Consider the following 14,929-nt stretch of genomic DNA (forward strand, 5'->3'; position numbering starts at 1 on the left):
ACAAGTAGCACAAAATAAGGCAGCACAATGTGCACTGCAATAATCCTACAGAACCAGAGTCACTCAAAATGCTGGAGACACTGAAATGGTTAACTGTCAGACAGAGGTCAACTTATATTTTGTTACATTTTGTCAGAAATATTACAGTGACTCACTCACCACATATATTATCACAAAGGTTTATAGCGCAATATGCTCAACATAACTATCAAACACGACATAAAATAGAAGGAAGGTTTGTATTACCCAAATCTAAATCAAATGGGACAGAAAACAGTCATGTGCAGAGCCATGGTCAGCTGGAACTCTTTACTGCTCCATATCATTCAGGAAAATTCTCAAGTAGATTTAAAAAGGTTGCTAAAAAATGATTTAAGTATTATAAAGAACATTTGAACAGTGTCTGTGGCTATGTATGCATATATTATTATGTACACTTATTTGTATTTATTTTTGTTTGGCCTTAGGATGGCGATAATTGGATGACCATTTTAGTTTTCACTTCATACAGTACTGTAAATTGCATGAAATTATGAGCAGTTTTGTTTTGTTTTAATTTTGTTGTATGTATGTATGTTTATGTATGTTTTGTGTGTGTGAGGACCCCAGAAAGAATAGCCAATGCTCATGCTAGTGCTAATAGTGATACTAATAAAGACATAAAAAAAAGAGAGAAGGACCATGGCCTTGTTTGCTGCTTGTTAGCCTGCTTGTATCATGTTGTCAGAACTAATTATTAAGCTTCAGGAAATGCTATGATGGCTATGCAAAACTTTTTAATGGACTTTTTTAGTGCTTTATTTGGACCAAGGCAAATGTAAAACGCTGATGTGTCATTAACAATATTATCAAATATGTTGACACTTTTAAATAACAATAAAATAAAAAAGGCTTTTAAATGAACTGTTTATGTCTGGCTCTTGATGTGATTTTATTTTCTCAGTGTGTCCCTTAGTACATGAGTTTAACACTCCTGCTCCGTAGGCTTCGATTACTGTAGATAGCTAATTTGGATATTCCTGTCAGTACTTCCTAAGTGCAAAAAGTTCATTGGACTAAAGATGTATTTTTCTCTGGTGCTTGCGTACAAGAGACTCAAGGGAACACACCTTCCATTTGACAAAAACAATGTAAGGGATTGCACAATAGCTAACGCTCATCAGAGCTTCATCGTCGGAAAGAGAGCGAGAGGGAAGAGCTCACCTCTGTCCAACAGAACACAGTGCTGACGCACAGTACTGTTTTCTGCAGTAAAGACTGTGCTTCCCACAGCGTAGTTTTGAGAGGTTTTTCATAATGGAATTCTTCAACTCAGCTCTTGGAAAAAACATCACTTTTGTGCGTCCTGAATATTTCATAATAAGTGGATTTATTGGCATACCTAATATCAGTTATTACTATGTATTCCTCTTTTTTGTTTACATTGTTTCAGTGTTGGGAAACACCGCTGTGATGGCCATAATATACTTGGACCATAGGCTGAGAACTCCAAAATATATTGTAGTTTTTAATTTAGCATTTGTGGACCTGTGTGGTAGCTCTGCTTTGGTGCCAAAGGTTCTTGATATCTTTCTCTTTAACCATCAGTACATCCCTTACGCTGACTGCTTGGCATTTCTTTTTTTCTGCTACACGAGTCTTTCAATGCAGGTTCTTAATCTTGTTGCACTCTCGTATGACAGACTGATAGCTATCATCTACCCACTGCACTACCAAGTGAAGGTGACCCACAGGTTCATGCTGTCTTTGATTGCCTGTTTCTGGGTTTTTGTTATTACTGTTGTACTTATTGCAGTGGGCCTTCTAACAAGACTTTCCTTCTGCAAGTCTGTGGTTATTAACAGCTATTTCTGTGACCACGGCCCAATATATCGGATGGCCTGCAATGACAATAAACCTAACGATGTCCTTACTCTGTTTTTAATAGTTTTAATTCTTTGGCTTCCACTCACATTTATTCTGTTTAGTTATTCATGTATCGGCTATGCATTGTCTAAGGTTGCCACAGTTCATGAAAGAGTGAAGGCCTTTAAAACCTGCACAGCTCATCTTTCATTGGTGGTAATCTATTTTGTCCCAATATTAGTCACATTTACTATGACTTCAAAAATATCTCCGAACGCCAGGATCCTAAACCTGTCTCTGACCTCTGTCTTTCCTCCAATGCTGAACCCAATCATTTATGTTTTGCAGACGCAAGAAATCAAAGAATCTATGAAAAAAATATTACAATTTAGAAAGCAATCCAAAATGACGGTGAAGAGAGAAATCATGAAATGATTATTTGTGTATTTAATTTGGACCTTGTTTTAATGCCGTTAGGTTAATTTTATATATCTTTTTAACATCCCATACATATTTTAAAATGTAATTAAACACAAGTTATTCGATAGAAATTACATTATAATCATTGAGCTTTAAATTAATAAACTAACTAATAGATAGCACAAAACAGTAAACATTAGAAATACAGTGTGTCAGGTATAACACACCTACAATGACAGTGTTCTGCTATTTGTTTTATATGTGCTTGTGTATTAGGAGGATATTCTGGAAAAACATTATTGTGATCAAAGTGTGTGTCTCTGTGCATGTTCTCTTGAAGGACTCTACAGTATATTAGAAAACTAATTTTGTCTTCAATTTTCTCTTTTACAGCATAATCAAAAGCATACAAATAAACCAATTTAGAATTCATAAAAATCAGTGACTATACATTTTTCTTTTTGCAATCAAATTATGTATCCTTGTTCTGCTTCTTCATGTTTGTAGATGGATACTTCATATTTAAAAAGTAACAAGACATATTTTGTCTCTTGGTCCGCTTCTCTTTTCTGAATCAATCTGTGTTTTCTAACTCTACACTAATGACATTAAACCCTTCATGTTTTTTCAGGTACATACTGACTTTAACTGAAGCACTTCATTGTTAAGCAGCTGCAAAAAATGTAGAATCTGGAACGGGATTTCTTGAATTTAAATATTTTGTAAGATGAACAGCCCAAATGTACCCAAATGTTTATCCTGAGTAAAGTTATCATCAAGGATGGATGTAGTTTAGACCGATATGACGAGTGGTTTGTGTGGATTTAAAAAAAAATGTATGAATATATAAAGAAACTATAATTCTTTCAATTTCAGTTGGGAATATGGCATGTCCGTAGAATGAGTTCTAGATTGGGGACCAAATGAATACGTGGCAGAGAATAACTCCCCAAAAATTCACGTATTACTTATCCATGTTAATTTCTTTCTTTTAATGAATGTCCTTGGTAGGAATAAATGGGCTTTGTTTAAATTCCAAAGTCAGAGTAGGTAAATAGGAAAGTAAAGAGAGAAGGACCATGGCTTTGTTTGCTGCTTGTTAGCCTGCTTGTATCATGTTGTCAGAACTAATTATTAAACTTCAGGAAATGCTATGATGGCTATGCCCAACTTTTGAATTGACTTTTTCATGCTTTATTTGGACCAATGTGAATGTCATTGGCTAATGTGACATTTACAATATTAATAAATATGTTGACATTTTTAAATACAAAAATAAAATAAAAAACGGCTTGTAAATGAACTGTTTATGTCTGGCTCTTGATGTGATTATATTTTCTCAGTGTGTCCCTTAGTAAAATTGAGTTCAACACTCCTGCTCCGCAGGCTTCGACTAGATAGCTGCATTGGATATTCCTGTCAGTACTTCTTAAGTGCAAGAAGTTCATTGGACTAAAGATGTATTTTTTTCGGGTCCTCGCGTACAAGAGACTCAAGGGAACACACCTTCCATTTGACAAAAACAATGTTAGGGATTGCAAAATAGCTAACGCTCATCAGAGCTTCATCGTCGGAAAGAGAGCGAGTGGGAAGAGCTCACCTCTGTCCAACAGAACACAGTGCTGACGCACAGTACTGTTTTCTGCATTAAAGACTGTGCTTCCCACAGCGTAGGTTTGAGAGGTTTTTCATAATGGACTTCTTCAACTCAGCTCTTGGAAAAAACATCACTTTTGTGCGTCCTGAATATTTCATAATAAGTGGATTTATTGGCATACCTAATATCAATTATTACTATGTATTCCTCTTTTTTGTTTACATTGTTTCAGTGTTGGGAAACACAGCTGTGATGGCCATAATATCCTTTGACCATAGGCTGAGAACTCCCAAATATATTGTAGTTTTTAATTTAGCATTTGTGGACCTGTGTGGTAGCTCTGCTTTGGTGCCAAAAGTTCTTGATATCTTTCTGTTTAACCATCAGTACATCCCCTACGCTGACTGCTTGGCATTTCTTTTTTTCTGCTACACGTGCCTTTCAATGCAGGTTCTTAATCTAGTTGCACTCTCTTATGACAGACTGATAGCTATCATCTACCCACTGCACTACCAAGTGAAGGTGACCCACAGGTTCATGCTGTGTTTGATTGCCTGTTTCTGGGTGTTTGTTATTACTGTTGTACTTATTGCAGTGGGCCTTCTAACAAGACTTTCCTTCTGTAAGTCTGTGGTTATTAACAGCTATTTCTGTGACCACGGCCCAATATATCGGATGGCCTGCAATGACAATAAACCTAATAATGTCATTAGTCTGTTTTTAATAGTTTTAATTCTTTGGCTTCCACTCACATTTATTCTGTTTAGTTATTCATGTATTGGCTATGCATTGTCTAAAGTTGCCACAGTTCATGAAAGAGTGAAGGCCTTTAAAACCTGCACAGCTCATCTTTCGTTGGTGGTAATCTATTTCGTCCCAATATTAGTCACATTTACGATGAGTTCAAAAATATCTCAGAACGCCAGGATCCTAAACCTGTCTCTGACCTCTGTCTTTCCTCCAATGCTGAACCCAATCATTTATGTTTTGCAGACGCAAGAAATCAAAGAATCTATGAAAAAAATATTGAAATTTAGAAATAAATCCCAAATTACCGTGAAGAAAGAAGTCATGAAATAATTATTTGTGTATTTATTTTGGACATTGTTTTAATGCCATTAGGTTAATTTTTTTATTTTAACATCCCATACATATTTTAACATTTAATTAAACACAAGTTATTCCATAGAAATGACATTATAATCATTGAGCTTTAAATAAATACACTAACTAATAGACAGCACAAAACAGTAAACATTAGAAATACAGTGTGTCAGGTATAACACACCTACAATGACAGTGTTCTGCTATTTGTTTTATCTGTGCTTGTGTATTAGGAGGATATTCTGGGAACATATTATTGTGATCAAAGTGTGTGTCTCTGTGCATGTTGTCTTGAAGGACTCTACTGTATATTAGAAAACTAATTTTGTCTTCAATTTTCTCTTTTACAGCATAATGAAAAGCATACAAATAAACTGATTTAGAATTCATAAAAATCAGTGACTATAAATTATTTCATTCCAATATTAGTCACTTTTACTATGAATTCAAAAATATCTCTGAATGCCAGGATTCTAAACCTGTCTCTGACCTCTGTCTTTACTCCAATGCTGAAGCCAATCATTTATGTTTGCAGACGCAAGAAATCAAAGAATCAGTGAAAAAAATATTAAAAATCAGAAAGAAATCTAAAATTACTGTAAGGATGTAATCATCAAATTACAAATTGTCTAAATATTTTGGGTCTTGTGTAAATAATATTATGGGTCTTGTTTATATAAAGTTGTGATACTGAAAATATTTCTTATTAAACAATTTAACGATTGAGTCTTGTCATTGCAGCATGCCTTGATGCATTACATTATGGTTGTCTGGGCATTTTTTGTGTTTATATTTCTTGTTGTGTTGTATGCATAAAAGTGTATTTTGATGTTATAAAAGATGTTGCAGAATTATATGGATAACAGGATTGTTGTGGGACATATCTAAAGGGGTCGCTGTAAATTGTTGAATGAATGTTAGATTATACCATTGTATGAATTACTGAAGGAAAGTATAGTGGCATTTAATGTCAAAGAAGGTTAAACCTGTCAGAAGACCTTGGGTGTTATTATTTGAGATAAGCTTGTTTTGGTTTCTGGTTTTGACTGGATAATGAAAAGATATAGCCAAGAGGAATCATACATTCTCCTCAGTCTGACTTCAAGGAACAGGTTATTTTTTACCACGATGAGGGTATATATCATCATACAGTAATTGTTCTGTAAATTCAATTTATAAATGGTTTCAAATAACTGTACCTTAATTCATCGGATTTGATTATTTTCTTGTTTTATTTGTACATATGAGACTGATCTAAAACCTCATAAGCCCCAAGCCTGTTTTTAAGGTTTCAGGCTCGAAAATGACATTCCCAGAAAAAATGACCATATCTTCCCTTCTAAAAGGGTTAAATTAATAATCTTTTTTCTCAAAGTAATGATAAACCTGTGAGTTGGATGTAGAAAAGTCAGAATCAATATAGATGTTTTTTATTTTAAAGAAAATTCAGATTGAACATGGTACAAAACTGTAAATTATAGTGTCCGTCCAAAATAATATTTTGTACTTATAGTGAAAACTAACCTTGGATGATGGGTTAGTAGACTAAAAGCTTTAGAAATCCAAAGTACAACATATAATAAGTACCCTGTATCAAGATTGATGCAAAACAAGTGATATATGACCTTTTTAGACAGATTTAGCAAAAACAAACCTCTTCTGGGGCCATTTGGGTGAATTTTCCTTATCTCTCGCCCCCCTTCTTCGATTTTGACATGTGACATCTCTTTCTGACCGTTAGAGCCAATAGAATCGAAGGGAAATCGTCCCGCACACACTCATGTTAAAAAGAAAAGGTGAAGTCTTTGCGCATTCAATGAAGCTACAGAGCGTAGGAATGGCCTTCTCTACTATTTTAAAACGGAATTGCAGTTTTATTGGTTATAGATTATCAGAACATTTCAAAGGGGAAACAGCCACATTGGATATTAACCTATGGATTAACTACATCATCGTTTTTATCGTTTTAGTGCCATTGAAGACCAGTTTAGACCAGACAAAGTCGAAGGTTTCTGTGTCTTTAAGATCATAAATGATGTGTTGGATGTGCAGCTAGGATAAGTAATAAGGGAGCTAGGAGTGATTTTTGGTGCAGTAATAGGTTAGCATTTTTCGCTCAGGGCTAATTCAGAGGCTCACTCTTAGCATTGTGTTTTTTTTTTTTTTTAAATGAAAAATATCAGTTAAATTAGTTTTTTTCCCGTTATATGGATATAAAATATTCATAGTTTATTAAATATTAAGGTTCCTTAGACGTCGTTTCCTGCAAAATGACACGATTTCGGCCCCGGAACCGGGTCCTTGGGGCTTAAGAGGATTAAAAACAGTACAACTAAAATTCTTGCTTCAAAATTCAACTAAATGGAAGCTTTAAGATTCACTAGAACCAACATTTTATGTGTTCAGCACAATATAAAGCTCATTTTTTATTTAACGAAACTCACAAAATACTGAGCAATTTGCTGGCAATCAAGCAAGAGTTCTTGTTAGTTCAGATTTTTCAATATCATTTTCCTTCTACATGTCTGCCTTGTTTCTATTTTTGATTACATTGTTTCAGTGTTGAAGAACACAGCTGTGATAGCCATCAAATATTATAGCCAAAAGCACAATAACTTATTTCACCAGGTACAACAACATAATTTACGCAGCTATTTCTTTCTTTCTTTGCCAATTTACAGAGGCAGCAGCTCCTGTGTTTTCTGCCAAGGTAAAATTATTGTTTTTGGATAAGGAGTATGGCGGTGTTGCAGAGACAATAATTGCCTTTAATGACTTTAGGTCCTTTTTACAAAAGGGTTGCATGAGGGAAAGGTAGAGTGTATGTTCTAAATATACTTTACACTAAAACTGATATGGGTTATTTTAGGAGGGCCTTTAAAACGATAAAACAAAAAAAATTAAATAAATGGAAGAGTCTTTATTTCTGCCAGTCTTATTTCTTCAACTTCAAAAGATGCTAACATGACGCTTAAAAATATCGAGTTAGTGAAATAAAGCTTTTATTTTCCTTAAAAGCAGTCTTTCTAGCATTAAGATAATGATGAGTGTTATCAGTAAACCTTTTAAATCCCTCATTTAAGATTGTTTTCTTTTGAATAGTGATTATGCTCTATAATTGCTGGCATGCATTATCCTGTTGACAAAGGTTAACTGAGTCGAATGCTTTAACTTGTCAATCATATTCCCTTCAGACAGCCATGTGGTACACCCAGTTGCATTTCGAATGGCTCACAAAGAAAGGGGTGGGACAAAAATGTCATGTCTCTCACTCAACTGCTCAATTCAAGGCACTGCACTCTTGATGTTTTGGTTTTTTGTTGCTCTAAAGAAAGAGATGTATAAGATGATCCCAGAGGCGAGAGCTGCTTCCACAGTGAATGCCACATTTGTTCGCCCTGCTAAGTTTTATCTCAGCGGGTTTTCCAACATGCCTCATGTTAAGTATTACTATGTGTTCCTGTGTTTTGTCTACATTGTGACTGTTCTTGGGAATAGCATTCTTCTCTCAGTTATTTACTATGTCAAGACTCTGCATACTCCCAAATACATGGTTGTGTTTTACCTGGCTTTGACAGATATTTGTGGGAGCACAGCTCTCATCCCAAAGGTCTTAGATACTTTTTTGTTTGAAAAGAGATACATTGTCTATGAAGCTTGCCTAAGTTATATGTTCTTTGTTTTATTCTTTTTATCTGTACAGTCATGGACACTTACCACAATGGCATATGACAGATTTATAGCAATTTGCTTCCCTTTAAGGTACCACAGTATTGTGACGACCCCGTCTATCGTTGCATTATTGCTGTTTTCGTGGGTTACTTTATTTAGTTTAGTAGGATTTACTGTTGGAAATATTGATAATCTCTCCTTCTGTGACTCTTTGGTGGTAAACAGCTTTTTCTGTGATCATTCACCAGTATATCGTCTGTCCTGCAATGACTCGTCTATAAATTACACTATGGCATCTGTAGCTTTCATTATAATCCTCTGTATTCCTCTTATATTGATAACGTTATCGTATGTTGGCATTTCAATTGCACTGGGCAGGATTGCATCAGGAGAGGAACGACTCAAAGCCTCTAAAACTTGTACCTCTCACCTGATTCTTGTGGCAATTTTCTTCCTACCAATTATTGGCACCAACATAGCGTCAGTAGTCTCTTACATAAACCCTAATGCCAGAATGATAAACACATCTTTGACAAACACCATGCCACCTTTGCTCAATCCTATTGTATACTCTTTAAAGACAGAGGAAATTCTGATTGCTATCAAGAAGCTTGTTAAAAGAAATAAGATTAGCTTCAGTGCCAAGAAAAGGTTGAAATCTTAAACACTGCTTGCTATTTAACATGAAAAGGTTGCATTATATATGACTACAGTGGCAATATTGTATAATCTAGTATCAAAAAGGAAACATAAGTATCTCATGAATTGTTGATGTGCTTATTAAACATGGTACATCATTTTGTCAACATCGGTTTTGCATGATTGAATTGAGACGTTTTTTGTATGTGTTAGTAGTTAGTTAGTAGGTCTTAGTAAGATGGGGTTCTCAAACAGAGATACAGTATTTAGGTCAGTTTACACATACATTAGTATAGACATGAGTTAAGTAGTCTCTACTAAATATTATTCATTTATAGTCTCAATTGTGAGGATTTTATGTTTTACTTTTCATATATCATAATAAACGAATTATATTTGGGTTTTGAACTGTTTTTTTAATAAACTTCCAAAATTGAATGCATCTCCACAAGCTGCTTTGTGTGTTTTAAACTATGTTTTGGCATATGGGTTATGTGTAAATTGAGAATATAATTGGGAGAAGATCATGATAGTATATCCAGGTTGCTGAAACCATGATGTGGTGTACATGTGTGACTCACAAAGGGGATCCAACACAGGGATATTTGTCCCAATTAATGAGCACACAAAGATGAAGTACATTATGTTTTGTTTACTTACGTTTTAACATCTTGTTATTAGATTGGAGCTTTTATACAGACACATTTGTTGAGCTTTAGTATCCCAAATGTGTCTCGTATTTTGATTTAAATCAGTTACAGTAAGTAGTCGATTCATGACCTTATGATTGACAGAAATGATACATATCTTGTACCTGCTAATACATTGTGACATCTCAAAAATAAGGTTTACAGATCCAAGATAGTTTTATTATTTAACACTTACTGTACGCCTAAAATCTGAGATTCATGAACTATTCATGAAGTGTATCTTTAAAGTTGAATACAATCTGATCCGTCAGTCAGATTTAAATTCACATGTTAGCATGCAGTTTTAGGAACAAACATAGTAGACCATATTGGGCTGTGACACAACTATACGTGACATTAATAACTGAGTGTGATTCATGGTATGGCTTGCACTGCACACACAAACCCACAAGAGGGCAGGCACTCGTCATATTACTACTTCACTACTCTTCACTATTTCGTTCATGATTCTAAAGTACAGTGTAAGCTATTGTTGTAATGTATCATAATTTGATCTTTGTCAGAGAGTATTTCATAAAAACAGTATCTTTAACCACATTTCAGAAGAGGTATTTACTATAGTATATGATGGAACATTAACCATTATTAATATATAGTACATTTTCTATGTATTATCCCTTTCAGCAGGTTGTGAAAATGTCGTAGTAGAATATAAATGTTTATTTAAACACCACATCTGTTCAAATATTACAATGCTTTAGGTTAATGTATACAGTAGAAAATACTTGTTACCTCAGATAATCTAAATTCTAGTTTATATCTGTTCTTTTACACCATATTCAAAACTTCAAGTCTTAAATTGATCCAATAACCAATCTATCATGTGGGAACATGGTTTTGTGACACTTTTAATTACTCCAACCACTTCCAGAGGTCTTTTTTTATCTCTTTGGTTTAAAAATATATGGTAGGATTGTTGCAGATCAAATTATCTTTTTTAACATCTACCTGATCTTCGTTGAATTAAACAATAATAGTTCATATGCATATATATGCCAATATATGCATAATGAACAGGATCATGCTGTTGCATTTAACTAAATAAGTACACTTAGATAAAACTTAACACTTATGTTGCTTTTGATGTGTACCCCTCTTTAATAATGAGATCACTTGTAATCGTAGTTATATAAGAGTGTAGCTTTCAACCTACACTAACCCTACACACCAACAACCCAAATGTAACCTAAACCTTTGAAACTAAGTAATAACTAATAAGGACTTTGAGTTTGCCTGAAACACTGAAACTGTTAAAATCAGAAAATATAGCCAGGTTAAGTCCTATGATACAATTAACATTACTAATTTCAGTACTTCATAAATCAAAGCTCAGTCGGAGAGTATACTGTATAGCGCCTCAACCTGATGACTCTGACCTCTTATGACAACATGGCAGACAAAATGTATCTTGCCTTAACGTTAGTTAGGTTAACTGACATTGCAGATATTGACTATTAGGCCACAGTAAACTAGCATTAACATTTTGTTAATTTTGCTGTAAGGAAGAGAAGAATGAACAGTGCAGCATGACAACTTGCATATTGCAGAGTTAATTCCCTGAGGATGGATTACCCGATCAACAGGCCGCAGTTAGCCTTAAATAAAATGTGAATGTTTTTTAATTTGTGATGACATTACCAGAGTGGTAGTTAATCACTTTACCAACACGGTTCGCTTTTTTAACTTCATCCTAATTAATCTCAGTTGCACCTATAAAGAATGAACAATTCAAACTTGAGGAAATAGGTAATGTCCCTTTCATTTCTATTAAAGTGCAGTGTCTTTACGAAGGGCAACAAGAAATATGTGTAGTTTTAGCTCACATTTTTATTAATAACAGTACAGGTGAAAATGAATTGCTACAGCTATTGATTGAATTTATTTTTTCAAATTAACGTACCACACAGGTATTAAAAGTACAGACATTTATTGCATGAAATATAAATGAGTAAATGAAAAACATTTAAAGTAAAATTAGTATATATTTTAGGTTGGGCCCAATGTAAAAATTATTTCAAAGTATTTGTATTGAATAATATTGAACTTATATTTTGATAACTAAAGTGTTAGAAAGGTAGAGGCCAGATTGTTAAAGCTGGAAATGAAAATAATGTGTGTCCATTTAATTGTTTAAACTCTGGTGCCAACGCTCTCAGGTATTAAAATTGCTCTTATGTTGGTCTGTGCCAATTTGACTTTTTCTTACCAATGCCACAACTCTGATTTTAATCTCTTTGGTTTTCAAAGAATATATGAGAGGATTGACACAAGGTGGGATGCAAGAGGCCAACGACAGACTCAGCACACGCTGGTCTGGGTCGATCAGACCCAGATAAAACCCAACGCAAAATATGGTAAGAATAGGAATGTAAAACACAGCAACAAGGATGATATGCTCCACACAAGTGGCCAGAGCTTTCACCCGACTGTCTAAAGATTTCATCATGAATACACTCGCCAGAATGCAAATATAAGACAGGATAATATAAGCAAAGGGTACTGCAAGGAGCAAAACAGAAAGGAGGGAAGCTGAAGCCCACTGCAGTGAATAATCGTTACAGGCGAGTCTGAACACAGGCGCATAGTCACAGAAATAGCTAAACACTCTGACAGAATTACAAAAAGACAGTCGAGACATTAGACTTGTTGTAAATAATGTTACTCCCAGACCAAAAACCCAAGTCACGCCGACAATCCATGACATGCTCTGCATTGTGTTGATGGAGTTGTGACGCAAAGGAAAACATATTGCAATCAACCTGTCATAGGCAAGTATAGCAAGTGCATATGACTCCAAAGACCCAAAAGCGTAGTAAACGAACATTTGTAACAAACAGAGGTTAAATGGAATAAAGTTGTCTTTAACAAGGAATATCTTTATCATGCTGGGAATAGTGCACGTGTTCAGGATAACATCAATTACTGCAAGGTTTACAACAGCCAGACATTTTGGAGTGTGTAAAGAACGATTAAAGCAAATGACATAGATCACCAAACAATTGGACAGCACTGTGACCACATAAACAAACGATAGAAAGATAAAGTAGACACTGATGAAGGGAAAAGTCTCAAACCCAATGATATAGAAGCCTGGAGGATGAATGATGATGTTAGAGTCATTTAAAACAGTCCTGAGGAAAGACATAGTAGATCTCCGCAGCCTGTGATGGAGGATGGCTCTCTGGTCTGATAAAGAGGAAATAAATCACATCACACACGTAGATGTTGAAAAGCCTCATACTGTATGCAGAATTATCATGCCATTTTCATTAATACAATTCAACCATTCAACAGTGTTTAAAATAGTTATGTGATAGTTAATCATGAAGCTTACCTGAGGCCCTGGATCAATAGTAACTCTGACTCTAACTGTCCGACCCCTCATACAGTGGAATATATACTTTCCTTATTGATCTCCAGAGATAAAGCTTTCTAGTGATACTGAGAAGAAGAAGTCTTTTAATGATATTACTTTGTTCCACAGAGATCAGGGCATTACTTTTTATTTTCATTGAACTTAATGAGCTCAGTTCACAAGCACTTTATTGCCCTCACTGATGAGAAGTACCTCTTGTGAGTAGATGGAGAATTCAGGACCAACCACACTTGAGTTGAGTCACTGATTTATTTGGTCACATACATGTAATAAGCATTATTGTGTTATCATTTGCTTATTTAGATTTCTGTAAATGTACTTTTTTAATACATTATTGAGACAAAACAACTTTCAGAAAGTTTGGAAACAACATGCATTATGCTGACTTTCTTAAACAGGCCATGGTTTTAATGAGCCTAATTTGTAATGCCGTCACCAGAGAGTTTCTGTTAATGACTTGTCTTTAACAAGAAAACCTTTTACTGTGCAAACTTCAAACTAATTAATCTGAGTTGTTATTTGTTACTGATCTGAATAAACACAATTCAACATGGAGGTTAAAGGTCCCATTATTCTATGGTGTTTTTAGAAAGCGGTCCTTTCATTTGAAGTACCCTTTTCCAGGCCAGCAGCCGGGTCGGTTGTCTTGGTCTTTCTACATTGCCTAAAAGTCTTATGTTGCTTACTCCTATTAACACTAAAACTCCAGATATAATGTGTCATCTTTGGTCTTGTTGTTGGCCTTGTCATGCTCCTTTGGCATGTGTGACTAGAACTTCAATGCTACGGTTGAATTCAAATCAATTCAATAACAGACTTTATTTCATAAAATGTTTTACTTGAAACTATGGGTTACGTATGGTAAGTTAACCCGTGTTATATAAGCACAGCGGAGTCCTCTACTGGACTCTATGGGTACTCCCCTGTATCCTATTAATGCAAGCATTCCTTCACTGAGACTTCCCTAGACCTAGCCGGCACCTGGGCGGGCCTATACCTGAATGCGCGCACATCCATTCCATAAGAGGCGGCATCGCCCCCTCACTGCTATCCCTTTACTTTCTCTTCAGCTGAGTAGCATAGGGCAGCAGTGCTCCATGAGTAGAGGGCTCCGCTGTGCTTATATAACACGGGTTACCATACGTAACCCATAGTTATATCTCTCACAGGCTCCGCCCTCTACTGGTCTCTATAGGTACAGGTGGCGGAGCCCGATGCATACCCGCTCTGCTGTCCCGCGAGAACACCGCTCCATCCCCCTGTTTCGGACCGGCTTTCTGTGTAGCAGCCGCTGCGCCTCCCTCACCTCTCCCTCGGCCGTAGCCAAGGAGAGAGAAAGAGGCTGCGGCCGGCCGGGCACACCTTGACGCGCTTACCCCGTGGAGGCATGGGCGCGGTTAGGGGGGTGCTGAGGGCGCTGCAGCACCCCCTAGCGGCAGGCAGGGGGTGCGGAGCTCCCCTGTCTGAATTATTATTTGACGGTTATTGCTGCTCCCGCTGTGCATAATCTGTGTAATATGTAGACAATAAATTCCACATTGTTGGTAAAATAATATTTTGGCCTGC

The 14,929-nt window shown here is 35.7% G+C and overlaps 4 protein-coding genes across 4 annotated transcripts; 3 read left to right on the top strand and 1 right to left on the bottom strand.

The window, feature by feature from the left end:
* Nucleotides 1-1,296: 1,296 nt before the first annotated feature.
* On the top strand, nt 1,297-2,280 carry LOC307018450 (olfactory receptor 1E16-like; the record flags this gene model as incomplete). Its single annotated transcript, XM_079648685.1, has 1 exon — nt 1,297-2,280. The coding sequence occupies one exon, from the start codon at nt 1,297-1,299 to the stop codon at nt 2,278-2,280; it is 984 nt and encodes a 327-aa protein (XP_079504811.1).
* A 1,678-nt stretch (nt 2,281-3,958) lies between these two features.
* LOC307018451 (olfactory receptor 1E16-like) lies at nt 3,959-5,576 on the top strand (the record flags this gene model as incomplete). Its single annotated transcript, XM_079648686.1, has 2 exons — nt 3,959-4,855; nt 5,502-5,576. 2 exons carry the CDS (start codon nt 3,959-3,961, stop codon nt 5,574-5,576), a joined length of 972 nt encoding a protein of 323 aa, XP_079504812.1.
* Nucleotides 5,577-8,312: 2,736 nt separating this feature from the next.
* LOC307018452 (olfactory receptor 8G17-like) lies at nt 8,313-9,302 on the top strand (the record flags this gene model as incomplete). Its single annotated transcript, XM_079648687.1, has 1 exon — nt 8,313-9,302. The coding sequence occupies one exon, from the start codon at nt 8,313-8,315 to the stop codon at nt 9,300-9,302; it is 990 nt and encodes a 329-aa protein (XP_079504813.1).
* Nucleotides 9,303-12,139: 2,837 nt separating this feature from the next.
* LOC307018453 (olfactory receptor 2AT4-like) lies at nt 12,140-13,132 on the bottom strand (the record flags this gene model as incomplete). Its single annotated transcript, XM_079648688.1, has 1 exon — nt 12,140-13,132. One exon carries the CDS (start codon nt 13,130-13,132, stop codon nt 12,140-12,142), a length of 993 nt encoding a protein of 330 aa, XP_079504814.1.
* Between the last annotated feature and the right edge of the window lie 1,797 nt (nt 13,133-14,929).

The sequence above is a fragment of the Notothenia rossii genome (assembly GCF_949606895.1).
Source record: "Notothenia rossii genome assembly, chromosome: 9".
Lineage (NCBI taxonomy): Eukaryota > Metazoa > Chordata > Actinopteri > Perciformes > Nototheniidae > Notothenia > Notothenia rossii.